Source organism: Hyperolius riggenbachi, chromosome 8, assembly GCF_040937935.1.
Source record: "Hyperolius riggenbachi isolate aHypRig1 chromosome 8, aHypRig1.pri, whole genome shotgun sequence".
NCBI lineage: Eukaryota > Metazoa > Chordata > Amphibia > Anura > Hyperoliidae > Hyperolius > Hyperolius riggenbachi.
In genome coordinates this window covers 130058718-130072497 of record NC_090653.1, presented here as the reverse complement: position 1 = coordinate 130072497, position 13780 = coordinate 130058718, and the positions used below count along the sequence as shown (strand labels likewise).

The 13780-nt window shown below is 42.1% G+C and overlaps 1 protein-coding gene across 7 annotated transcripts in view; it reads left to right on the top strand.

Annotated features, from left to right (window-relative positions):
* The window catches only part of SEPTIN6 (septin 6), a 150002-nt gene that overhangs the window by 86168 nt on the left and 50054 nt on the right, over window positions 1-13780 (top strand). For all 7 annotated transcript variants that reach the window (XM_068251096.1, XM_068251099.1, XM_068251093.1 and 4 more), the window contains exons 3-6: window positions 109-304; window positions 1887-2073; window positions 10300-10461; window positions 11705-11801. In XM_068251096.1, the coding sequence (XP_068107197.1) occupies window positions 109-304; window positions 1887-2073; window positions 10300-10461; window positions 11705-11801 (642 nt within the window). The remainder of the gene's footprint in view (window positions 1-108; window positions 305-1886; window positions 2074-10299; window positions 10462-11704; window positions 11802-13780) is intronic.

The window sequence follows — 13780 nt, the reverse complement described above, 5'->3', positions numbered from 1 at the left end:
TAGGAGAAAAAGTGAATTGGATCAGTAGCTGTAGCGTCCACCCAGTAATGTTTTATAACTATTGCAACTGTGTGACGTAGCCTGACTTAAAGTGTCTTTCTTTTTTAGGTGAAACTGGTCTTGGAAAATCAACCCTGATGGATACGTTGTTTAACACAAAATTTGAGGGGGAACCAAGTTCTCACTCGCAGCCAGGAGTCCAGCTGAAATCCTGTACATATGACCTGACGGAGAGTAATGTGCGCCTGAAAATGACAATAGTCAACTCGGTAGGATTTGGTGACCAAATCAATAAAGAAGACAGGTATGTTTACATGTGGCCTATAGAAGAGGGGCCTGGAGTTATTTATACTGTCTTCGTAATATGCATTTATTAGACAGTTACGAGGTTAAACATGCTTAAAGTATGCTTTTTGAAAAAAAAAAATCCAAATTAAAGTAGGCAATTACAGTACATGCTACAGCAATTCATAGATAATCATCTCCTCTGTGACCTACAGTTTGGCTGCCGACTCCCACCTATTCTCATCTCATCCGCTCTTTTTAGCTACATAGGAATGCGAGGGGAAGGTGATGGGGAAGAAATAATTGATCTCTCCACTGTCACCTTACATGCGTATCATTCATGGCTAATAGCCTGTATTGGAGAGTTGCGGCCTCAGCCAGACTATTGAGGTGGCAGAGTATTGTTATTATTTTACTTATTGATTTTATAAAGTGCCAACAAATTCTGTGTTGCTGCACAAAGAAAGAAACAAGGGGTACAAAATGAGACAGTGGTGTACACCAATATACAAAATGCAGAACTGGTACTGTGATCAGTGACAAAAATAACAATATTAATAAAATGTATAAAAATGAATATGTAGTGCCACAGCAGGTATTTTGCTTTTCTAGCTTTTACAATCTGCAACTTTTTAACCACATCATTGTTGTGGTGTTGTTGTTGTTTTTTGTTGTTGTTGTTTTTTGTTGTTGTTTTTGTTTTTTTTTCTTTATGTGGAGGTGTTGCTGTTGTAAAGTACCTATTTTCACTCTGCTTGTAGACATGATCATTATTAAAATTAACTTTACCTAAAGTACGTGGTTCAGAACTCCCTGTTGAATCAATTCATGCTACCTTACCTAAGATAACTGCAGCACCAATACAGAACCTTGGTAGGTAAAAGAAGTGCAGCCAAGTGTGACCTTTTTATATAAAAATTTAAAATTGGCATATTAATATAGTGGCTTATGTCTGGATTTACTTAGTGTTTTTTGACATCTGATTTTTTTTTTCATTCATAATTCGTTCTTTTAAGGATGCTCAGGTTTGTAACCAATTCACCCTAATGCCACTGAGGTCTTGTGGATGTTTAACTAATTTTTTTTTACAGGGAATTTTGGCGTTGGTAAAGGCAGGTCCTTGTGTTCACTTTTATGCATTAAAATAGAACATCTCATAATCAGCTAAATGCTTTATTAATGGCCCTTTTTCCGGTAAAAGTTGTTCATGGATGCCTCTAGGTATGCAGATAATGCTGGGCTTTAATAGGAAACACTGCATACTTGGCACTCTGACTATCCTGCACGTAACTTGTAATCTCATTTTTTTTTTTTATTTACAGGAAAAAAGTACTAAATAAAATGCAATGAAAGTCCATTTGTAAGAATTTAAAATTATTGAAATCGGCAATTGCGGTTATAAATTTTCCACTAAAGGAAGATGAAATCCAAGGGAACCTGATAAATGATATACTGTGTTGTCGTTTTTCTATGTTGGCTCCATCAGACTTAATTCGCCCTGCTTCGTTGTGAAGAGGCAGGTTGATTGCCATCATGTGGATTTGATTGGCTTGAAAACTTATTTTTTTTATTTCAAAAGTTGCTTATTTTTTATCTTTCAGCTACAAGTCTATTGTTGAATTCATTGATTCCCAGTTTGAGTCCTACCTGCAGGAAGAGCTGAAGATTAAGAGAGTTCTGCATAATTACCATGACTCTCGTGTTCATGCGTGCCTCTACTTCATCGCCCCCACTGGCCATTCCCTCAAATCTCTAGACCTCGTCACTATGAAGAAACTGGACAGCAAGGTCAGAGACTAAACACGGTTTATGATTTTCAGCCACCACCTCTTTCACGGTTGTAACATAATATTTTGTTGTAGCTGCTTGCTTCTGTGAGAATGTGTATATAGGTTGCGGAGCACTGAGATTTCTGTGTACCCAGATTAAAAGTTGTAGGTGTTAGCACCATGTAGCTGATCATACGGTGTGCTGCAGCACAAGAGGTCATCACACATATAATTTAACCAACTCTTCGACAACACTGATTTTTAACATCTGATGTTAATACTACTCCACCTGCACTTGAACTCTGTAAACACGTACACTATAGTTCACTAGGTGGAGCTAAAAAAAGTAATGGACAGCTTGCGCCTTGGTTAACTGCAACAATACGCTCTAATAAAAGCACATCTAAAGTGAAAATAAACTCATGAGGTGTGTATGTGTGTGTGTTTTATTAAAGGAACATATAATATAGAACGGAGTCTCCCTTTTTTTTTTTTTTTTTTTTTTATGTTTAGTTTAAAGAGGAACTATAATCAAGGATTGAACTTTATCCCAATCAGTAGCTTATACCCACTTTCCATGACAAATATTTTCCTTTTCTCGATTAGATTTTTAGGGGGCTCTGTATGGCTGATATTGTGGTGAGACCCCTCCCACAGTATGATGGCAGCACCTAGGTCCTGACAGTTTACTGTCTGTGAACCTTGTTACATTGAGGGAAATAACTGCTGTTTCCAACTGCCAAGCAACCAGTATCTCCCTCTGTGTATCTGTATAGCTATAAAAGAAAAACAATGTTTTATCATATTGCATTGTTAGGGGGTGTGGTTATAGATAATGGCAGCTGGTTTTTTTTTTTTTTTTTTTTTTTGTTTTCCCTCCATGTCTTCCAGTAGTAAAGATGATTATATGCAGGTTAATTGTGGATCAAACAATATGAACCAATTACATGACAAATATCAATCACTTCTTGTTATCTCATCATTTTTTTTTTTTTTTAACTAGTCACTTTGAACTGTATTGATTTGTCCCCCCCCCCCCCTCTTCGCTACAGTTTTTTTTAAAGGACTACTGTGGGGGGGGGGGGGGGGGGGGTTTGAACTTACCTGGGGCTTCTAAAGGTCCCCTGCAGCTGTCCTGTGCCCCATGCAGCCACTCCCCGATGCTCAGGTCCTCGCCTCTGGTTTGTAATAAATATTTGTTGGTTGCTATTGGCAACAACACTACACCTTCGTTCGGCACCATATGGCCACATACATACATCAGACCATAGTCTTTGGAAAATGAAAGATCACAGACCAATCTTACCACCCTTCCTGTAGTATAAGAGCCATACTCTACACAGTCTTTTCTATGGAGCTGAACTCCACATCAGGAAAATATCTTGGCAAGATGCTGCACACACAGATCTGTACAGACACAAAAGATCAGTATCTGCAAAAGATCTGTTTCTGCCAAAAATCCATTCCTGCAAATTGCAATGATAGTCTATGAGATCTGCAGATCATCATACACACATGATTTAACTGACATTCATCTGCAGATCAGATCCACCAGGATGGATTTTTAGATCTGCAGATGAATGTCAGTTAAATCATGTGTGTATGATGATCTGCAGATCTCATAGACTATCATTGCAATTTGCAGGAATGGATTTTTGGCAGGAACAGATCTTTTGCAGATACTGATCTTTTGTGTCTGTACAGCATCTGTATGTGCAGCATCTTGCCAAGATTTTTTCCTGATGTGGAGTTCAGCTCCATAGAAAAGACTGTGTAGAGTATGGCTTTCATACTACATGAAGGGTGGTAAGATTGGTCTGTGATCTTTCATTTTCCAAAGACTATGGTCTGATGTGTGTATGTGGCCTAACACAGGAAGTGTGATAACTTGACACTCCTCACCGCAAACAGCATAGGAGATAGAACTTCTTAGACATCGTCAAAGGTTCAAGAGTTTATTTGTAAAACAAATATACAGATGTGTTCATCAGCAATCTTATATCTTCGTTACATGTTACCTCCTTCGGCAAAGCAAACGGTCTGTAGAATCTTATGCGTTCCATGCAGACTTGGTCTATCCCTAGTGCCTAGACCAGGCTTTCTCTTTGTTACATCTATGCTAGTTGCACTTAGGCATATATACAGCATACAGTTAGGGAAAGTTACAAGAAGGAAGTCAGCAGAAGTAGAGAGAAGTGCCCTCAGGAGCCCATGTTGGCTATTCTTATACTAACCTCTAAAGAGTTAAATGTGACATCATCCCGCAGGGATGATCTAGTACCCATCGCATGCAATTGGCTGATAATAGCACGTAATGGATGACACTGTCTGCGCCTGCTCCGATGGGACAAGCCAAAAATGGCATTTCCTCTACTTGTGCCCAAGTATATCCAAGAAGCCGGCACCATCTGTATCAAATGCTCTTTTATTGATTAAAGTGCTTGTCAGCCATCACAGCAACGTTTCAAAGCTAGTCCGCTTCTTTATCAAGCTAAGCTGCAAGTCAGAATACAATACATCTATGTAACACACTCCTTTATATAGTATCATGGTTCCGTGGTCACCCAATTAAATTATCCCAATTCAAACCATCCTATCGCAAGGCTCCATGGCCTGCGGACCTGATGGGAAATTATCTGGGTACTCACGGATTGGACATAGATCTGGACACCACCTCTTCAGCATTTCAACCTATTGGTTAGGTCTCCTGCCGCCGTGAGCAATACTGGCTGCGCATCCCCTCCTTCTCCTCCCACTGTCTCACCGTCATCGGCGGACCAGATGGGGAACGCCGGGGTCACGTGTGCCTGGAGAGACGTCATCCGCCTCGCCCTGCCCACGTAGCGTCAGCCAATCAGTGTACGGTGCGCTCGTAGTGGCGCACCGCCCACCTCAGATGTAAACATTGCCCACGATCGCATAGAGACCGGCCTTGCTGGAAAGCAAATATCACTACAAGGCTGCACATATGTAAATACATATCACGGAGTGCCAAAGCAGAGCGCAGAGCACATACATAAGAGAACTATACATACTGTTGGATACAAAATGCTATATAGTAACTCATAATACCACATAGTGGCAAATTAAAAATAGGTGCAATATGCATAAGATGAATTATGTGGGGTATCAGAGGTACAAAAACACATCAGACACCATGGAGACAAGGGAAAACAAAGCTACAAAGAAAAACTGAAAAGAACTTAATAAAAAGGGAACCAAATCTAGCTCACGATTAAGTCCCCTTGGCTCCATGGTGTCAAGTTTTTTTAATCCAATGTGCCTCTCTCCAGAGAAGTCTCTTAAGCCTATCCCCTCCTCTTTTAGGTTGCATCACCTGCTCTATTATAAGGAACTTAAGCTGGCTGACATTATGCCTAGCCTGACTAAAATGGTAAGGGACGGCTTGATCTGTCAGGTTCTCGCGTATAGCATGCTTGTGAGATGACAATCTCTCCTTCATCTTTTGAGTTGTTTGACCTATATATATCAGTCCACATGGACATTTTAAAGCATACACCACATATGTGGAGTCACATGTGTGGCATACCTGTATCTTAAACTTAGTTCCTCTATGGGGGTGAACAATTTGATCCCCCTTAATGACTGAGCTGCAATGAACGCAGTTCAGACATGGTAATGTGCCTGTACGCGAGAACCTGGTTTGTGATCCCGATCCCTCCATGTCTGCATGGACCAGCCGGTCCCGCAAATTCGGAGCACGTTTATAGGAGAAAATAGGAGGGTAAACAAACTGTTTGACATGGGGAAGGCTGTCTGATTAATAGTGCCAATGTTTTTTAACCACCTTGGCTATCTCACCGCTCATAAGGTTATATCTGGATACAAAAGGAATCCTGTTCTCAATGTCTCTCTGTCTCCTATATTTTGTCCTGTCTCCTGACACCCTATCTCTGGCTTTTTGTACTACCTCAGTAGGATACCCCCACTGTAGGAATTTTTGTTGCATTTCATCCAATCTCCTAGTCTGAGCCACATCATCTTCCACTATCATACGCACCCTCTGAAATTGACTTACTGGTACCGACCTCTTGGTAGCCCCCGGATGAAAACTCCCGTAATGGAGAAGGGAGTTGACATCCGTGGGCTTAACAAAGAGGTCGGTCGTCAAAGTCTCCATGTCTCATAATCAGGGTATCCAAAAAACGTATTTGCTCCACAGAACTATGAACTGTCAGTCTGATCTGATGACACCTATCCATCAATTGTGACACAAGTGTCAAGGGTCGAATGTGGCCCCACCCACACGCAAAAAATATCATCTATGTAGCGAAACCATTGCAAAGCATGTTTTTTGAATAAATCATTGGTATAAACAAACATTTCCTCATACACGCCCATATAGATGTTTGCATAGGACGGGGCCACATTCGACCCCATCGCTGTACCGCTAATCTGCATATAGTAGGTGTCCTCAAATCGAAAATAATTCATCTGTAACACTATCCCCAATAGGGAACAAACAAAATCCACCTGTCTTAGAATAGTCTGATGCTGTCTCAAGCATATATCGGACAGCCTCCACACCCCCATCATGTGGGATGGAGGTGTAGAGGCTCTCCACATCCATTGTAACCAAATACCACTCCCCAGCTATTGGCTGGATATTTCTCAAGATGTTAAGAAACATGGGTGTATCTCTAAGGTAGGATTTTTGTGAAATAACATAAGGTCGCAGGATCTTGTCAAGGTACTTAGCAATAGGGGCAAAGACTGACTCTATGCCCGCCACTATGGGTCTCCCTGGGGGGTCCACAAGACTCTTATGGATTTTGGGGCATACATAAATCACTGGTGTGATGGGGTATGTCTGAATCAGATACAGGAATAGTGATGCACCTCTTCTGCTTAATGAATGATGTGCCACGGCCAGACCTGGCAGCACCCCAGGTTATTCTTCCAAGTATATCCAAGAAGCCGGCACCACTTGTACCCAGAAATTAGGTAAAATATGTTTCCTGACTATTGTTTACCTTTAGGAAATATGAAAACACTCGATGCTTACAGTAAAAGCCGCCTCGATGTCTGTACATCGTGGATAGATGAGCACTCTGGCCTTGTGTGAGACACTGGACCCTGTTCCACAGTGCTTCTAGAAATGCTCCTTAAAAGGAGACTCTCTGCAAATCAAGTCTTTTAACTAAACTCAGTTAAAGTAACTGAGGCCTACGAATTCAAGCATATCATACTTAAATTCTAACACGGTTCACTGCTGGAATTCCCATCTTTACGCAAACTGTACTGGGCCTGTGCATTACACTCCTGGTGATGTCAGTGGGAGCGAGGGCGCAGCCACACAGGCGCAGTGGTTTTCAGACTTTAAAGTCTAAAGATATGGCAAACCATGATGAAACTATGTACCCAACAAGGGGAAGGTGCTGATGAAGCCAATTTCTGGTTGGGATATGGCGTATCATAGCTGCTGAGGCTTTGCAAGAGAAAACAAAACAAAAACAAACTGAAGTAATGACTCTTTGGACTTTCCAGCACTAAAACCTTATCTCAAGCTTTCTCTCTGTCAGCTCTTTTTGGTTTCTATTTACTTTTCAGGAAACAGACTGAATTCAACAAGCTCCTAAGCATAGATAATGAGCTAGCACTACATGTACCTATGTAAGCTTATCATGTCACATGTCACTTCAGGTGAACAGTGTCCAGCTAGCTGCAGCAGGGGATCACATGACCCCTGGAGGATTTTTTCTTTTTCTTAAAAGAAGAAAAAAAAAAAGTTTTATTTTGTTAACCTATTTTGGTTCCTGGACGTAGTTTCTACGTCCAGGAACCATGCGCGCTCCCGCGGCCGATTGCACGCGCACTCCCGGCCGCGGATTCAGTAGCCAGGGAATCAATGTATCGGGCTACGGAGCCCGATCATTGATTCCTCTCCCCCGCTAAAAAAAGCGACAGCTTCTCTCAGAAGCTGCGCCTATTCTGGCCGTTCCCTTCCCGATGCGCCACTCTAAGCGTGTGTTACGCTTAGAGTGACGTCATGTAAACAAACTCATGGCCGCCATCTTGTGGCCAAAAAGTAATACTACACCTGTAAAAAAAAATAATTTAAAATGAACACACATTTACATTATAAATCTATTGTTTATCTCCCACCCTCCCAAAACTACCCAAATAAAATGTTTACAATAATAAAAAAAAAAAAACATGTAAATATTTACCTAAGGGTCTAAACTTTTTAAATATCAATGTAAAGATGAAATATTTCTATATTTTTTGTTTTTTATTTTAAACTTGTAAATGGTGATAGATGCAAAACGGAAAAAATGCACCTTTATTTCCAAATAAAATATTGTCGCCATACATTGTGATAGGGACATAATTTTAACAGTGTTATAACCGGGACATATGGGCAAATACAATACGTGAGTTTTAATTATGGAGGCATGTATTATTTTAAAACTATAATGGCTGAAAACTGAGAAATAATAAATGTTTTCCTTTTTTTCTTATTCTTCCTGTTAAAATGCATTTACAGTAAAGTGGCTCTTAGCAAAATGTACCCCCCCAAAGAAAGCCTAATTGGTGGCGGAAAAAACAAGATATAGATCAGTGCATTGTGATAAAGTTATAGGCTAATGAATGGGAGGTGAACATCTCTCACGTGAAAACGACGGAACCTGAATGGGTTAAGCTAGCGATTCGCTAGCTAATCATGTGGCCCAATTCCCTCCGGTCCCCACCGATCGCCGCCGTTATGCGTACCCCCCAGGGATCCCGCGATGGCGCAGCCTCCCAATCAGCTCCAGGCTTCGCTATGGGTAGGATCGGTACTGCACATGACATCGATGACGTCATGTCCGATTGTCGCCTCAGCGATGAGTGAAGCTGAATGGAGAAGCTGCGGCTCTCGCGGCATCGTGGACAGGTAAATTTAGCCGGCGGCGATCAAGGGGCTCAGAGAGGTGCCGGGGAGTTCGGGACACATAGTTAGCTAGCCTAGTGCTAGCTAAGAAATAAAAAATTTTTATAAAAAAAAAAATCCCTCCCGCGGACACTGCAACTGCGTACCGCCAGGGAGGTTAAAGGAGTTGTCGGCCAAATACTACTGCCCTATGATATATTTACCCGGGACTTCCCAGCTTCTCGCAGCTGACACGTCCCATGCAGCATCTCCGCTTACAGCTGCCAGCCCGGGGACCCTGCTGGTGCTGAGGTTGTCCTCTACTACGCCTGCACAAGCGCTGCTGTCGCTCAAATCCACGTTGTCCACAGTGTACTGCACAGGCACGGAACTACTGTGCACGAGCAGTACACTGCTGATAACATGGACTTGATTGACGGTGGCGCCTGCACAGATGCAGTAGAGGAGGTCTGCTTCTGCATCGGCGGAGACCCTGGGCTGGCGTTTACGAACGGAGATGCTGCAAGGGACATGTCGGCTGCAAGGGGCTGGAGGAAGCCCCGGGTAAGTATATCACAGGCCAGCAGTATTTTGCTGATGCTTTCTAATAAAGCAAATGCCCAATAGTGTAACTGCCAACCGGTGTCCAAAAACAGCTTGTATACCCTTCCATTTCTAATAATTAGCACCTGTCTGCTAATGCTTTTTGGTGTGTGAATATCTATTTACAAAAAGAAAAAAACCTGTTATGTAAGCGTATATTCAGACGTTAATTATTAAAATGAACTGACAGGCAGATAACACATCAGCACCACCTCCGCGTATGAGAGATAACGGCCCTGGAGACTTGAGCGCAGGATTCAGCCTGTATATGGCTGATCCTGCTGCCGCACAAGTCCCGGCCGTATTAAATACTATTCCCCCTCCAGGCCGTCATGGATAGTGGGGAATGAAATAATTTGGCTTCCAGCAATTGCTGGAAGCCGAATTATGTTTTGAAAGTAACTTCGGCGCTGAAGTTACTCCCTGTGCCTGCTATAGCCGTAATTCCTATTACGGCCTATGGTGGCGCCCAAATCTCTTGCACTGGTTTCAGCGTTTTCGCCGCCTCCTCCTGTACACATTGTTGCCAATTCCCTGCTAAAGGCGATAGTCATTGGCAAGAGTTGTCTACTTAGTTGCTTTTATTGGCTACAAATCACTTACTTGCTACATATAGCAAAGCACAGCAATGACTTGTAGAAGCTACTGCATGTCATTGCAACATGGACCTTAAAACATAATCATTACTGAAGAAACCCATTGGTAGTTTCATGTATGTATGATGTATATATTTAGTCAATTTCTAAACTCTGCATTTCTCTTACATAGGTTAATATCATTCCAATAATAGCAAAATCGGATTCAGTTTCTAAAAGTGAGCTGACCAAATTCAAGATCAAAATCACAAGTGAGCTAGTCAGTAATGGTGTACAGATTTATCAGTTCCCCACCGATGATGAGACTGTGGCAGAAATTAATGGAACTATGAATGTAAGTATGTAATTAAACCAGCAATGAAATAACTTGGTGTGTTTTTTTTTTTTTTTTTTTTTTTGGGGGGGGAGGGGGGGGGGGGGGGGGGGTTGTATTTTAAGCACCTCTTCAGCTGAAATTTTTATTTCACCACTGCTGATTCCTTTCACCTTCCTGTAATGTAATAATATGAAAATAGATGCTTGACTAAAGTGCTAAATAACCTTAAATGTGACCTGCACAGCTGATGATATTTGACCTGTCTTCTGGTGTTGGAGGATTGCATTCTGGGATGGGGAGGTTCTGGGATACTCCTTACCACTGCCAGTCAGGATGCTTGAGTGATGTGTAGCCGAACTGTCACCCAAAACAACCCCTCCTCTATCCCCCAGTGATTGAAGAGGGAGTAGCTGCGGCAACAGGCTCCTAGGAAATGTAAGGTTTCATCAATTCTATGGGCCTAATGTATGTTTTCTCATACTAACAGCAGGGAGGGAGCATGCATAATATTGGGTTGCATGCATATTGCTGTTGTAATGTGCGCTATGCTGCATGTTACCATAGCAATGCACGTGTAACCCCTGGTAACACTTGTGCTAATAAACAACGTGCTGCCCCCTGCCGTTAATACTGGTAAAATTGTTGTGCACTGCCTGCTCCATTACAATTTTACTGCAGCTTCATGCATTGGGCCCTGTTTGTGTCAAGAAACTATTTATTTTTACACATTGTTGCTCACAGTAGCATGTACATTTTCCCAATTCTAGTGCATTGTAACGGCATTGTTCACATAATGTACGACTTTAATAGTCCCTTTTTAAATGCACAACAAGTGAAAGTTTTTGTTGTGTAAAATCGTGCAGCAAGATTTATTGAAGTGTATGGGCTATTTAAAAAATGCATACAAAAACTCAAACGGAATTGCATGCACAACTGCAAGTTTGGATGTATTTACAATGCAATAGTGTGAATGAGGGCTAAGAGGGCACCCATCTGTCAAGGCACAATATCAGATCAGCAGCATGTCACAAGACTGTGCTGCTGATGGGAAATTTCAGGTATTTGGCACTTTTTAAAAAAAAAAATATTTTTAAACATTTATACTATTGAAAGGTAGATGGCGGCAGCGAGAGAATAAAGTGTTTTTATCTGGGTAAACTGGAGAAGGACTCTATGATGAGTATTCTTGTATACAGCTTGTTCATGTGTGGAATTTGCCTACCCCTATTGCGATTGTAATATGGTGTTTTTGTTACTGTAGGCTCACTTACCATTCGCAGTTGTTGGGAGCACAGAGGAAGCTAAAATTGGAAACAAAATGATGAAGGTCCGGCAATACCCATGGGGCACTGTTCAAGGTACTTTGCCATCTTTTAATCTGCACATATCTATGGTCACTGAGGCCTGGTACCCACTAGCAGCTCTTTTCTATATGCTTGTGATTTGAAAAGCTCTTGGTAATGTAATGCTATGGGGGATTTTTTTTAAATAAAATCACATCCCTTAAGTGGGATCACACACATAGTATTGCATTAGCAAGAGCTATTCAAATCACAGGCACTTTCAAACGGCTTTGAAAATTCGTCTTGAAGGAGGAAGTGCGGTAGTGAGTCGTGGAATGAGTCACATATGTTGCGTGTGAGGGGAATGATGCACACAGGGCTTCTGGGTAAGTTAACCCCTTTTCTCCCACGGTCACAGCTGCATTCATTAACCTTTTGAATCAGAGTAGCTACTTGGAAGCCTATCCCTGATCGCTGCTAGTAGGTTCCAGGCCTTACAGTTTTTTAGGCAGGTATAAAAAAAATGCTGTAAACTAAGAATGCAAAACAAAGAGAAGTGTTAAGGTGGCCATACATTGTTTGATCTGCTACCAGAACGACCATGAGATAGATCTATAGACCCAAATCAATTGTAATGTGCATGTTAATCGCATCCAATACCATGTGCAATGGAAAAGGTTGCTTAGGTATGAAAATGAAAACAAATACTTAGCGTTCTGTGTAGGAGGCGCAGTAGATGCCACTTGAGCGTCGACAGCGGTGCTCGCACAGGCGCAGTAGATGCCGACCTGGCGTGTTCAGCATCTGCAACGGAGGGGATTGGGAGCCAACGGAGCAGTGGCGAAGACACAGGACGGTTGCCAGGGGCTGGAGGAAGCCCCGGGAAGTAAAGCTTCCCCCCCCCCCCCCCCCGATTCCTCCTTTAAGGCTACAGATAAGTGACAACGCAATAGGAAAGCCCGCCACAGACCTCCACAACAACTCGGGGCCCAGGTGCAGTTTTGAGCAACGAGTTCAGCAGCATACCCAAGTGCTCAATTTCTTTTATTTGTGCAATAGGAATATATTGGTGGAAGAGAGGCTTAAATGTTCCGGACAACAACTTGGTCCTTACTCATAGCCTGTAGGTTGCGGTCCAAAACATAAACATGTAAGCCTTTCTTCCACCGATATTTGTATTGCACAAAAAAAAAAATTACTTGGCGTTGGGTGGATTACAGATGAAGTGCTGACAATGGTGTAGAGCTTCCGATTGCCTATCTATAATTGCAGCAGATGTTAACATGGGTGTTAAGGATGATTCTTTTGATTCTATATAAAGTAGAAAGAAGACTAGCTTTTTTTTTTTTTTATAGCTAGGACTGATAAGTGTAATAACAAGGGTGAACTCAGTTATCCAATGCCTACACAGAGTGTTTAATTAAAAAAATAAACCTTTTTATCCAGAGTTTTATTTATTTAGTATTTACTGTATTTAGATATAGCGCCAACACATTACGCAGCACTGTACACAGTATATTGTCACCTAACTGTCCCTCAGAGGGGGCTCACAATCGAATCCCTACCATGGTCATATATTGATGTATGTATCGTGTACTGCATGTATCGTAGTGCAGGGCCAATTTAGGGGGAAGCCAATTAACTTATCGGTATGTTTTTGGGATGTTTGAGGAAACTGGAGTACCTGGAGCAAAGCAACGCAGACACGGGGAGAACATACAAACTCCTTGCGGATGTTGACCTGGATGGGATTCAAATCAGGCAATGCAAGGCGAGAGCCTTAACCACTACGCCACTGTGCTCCCCAGAGCATGGCATACTCCTTATCCATGCCTGCGTCCTTTTTCGGCCTGTTGGCCACTATGTATCTGAAAAAGCACTACTGTAGATAAAGCAGTGGTCCCTGTGGGGTCCTGATGCCCTAAAACAAAGACTGTAAAAAAGGTGCTCAGTGTAGTATAATTATTGATAGGGGTAGGGGTTATGACCAGGGTTGCTCGTAAACTACGCTAGCGCGAATCTACGCGTCGTAGTACGCAACTACGCATCGTAGT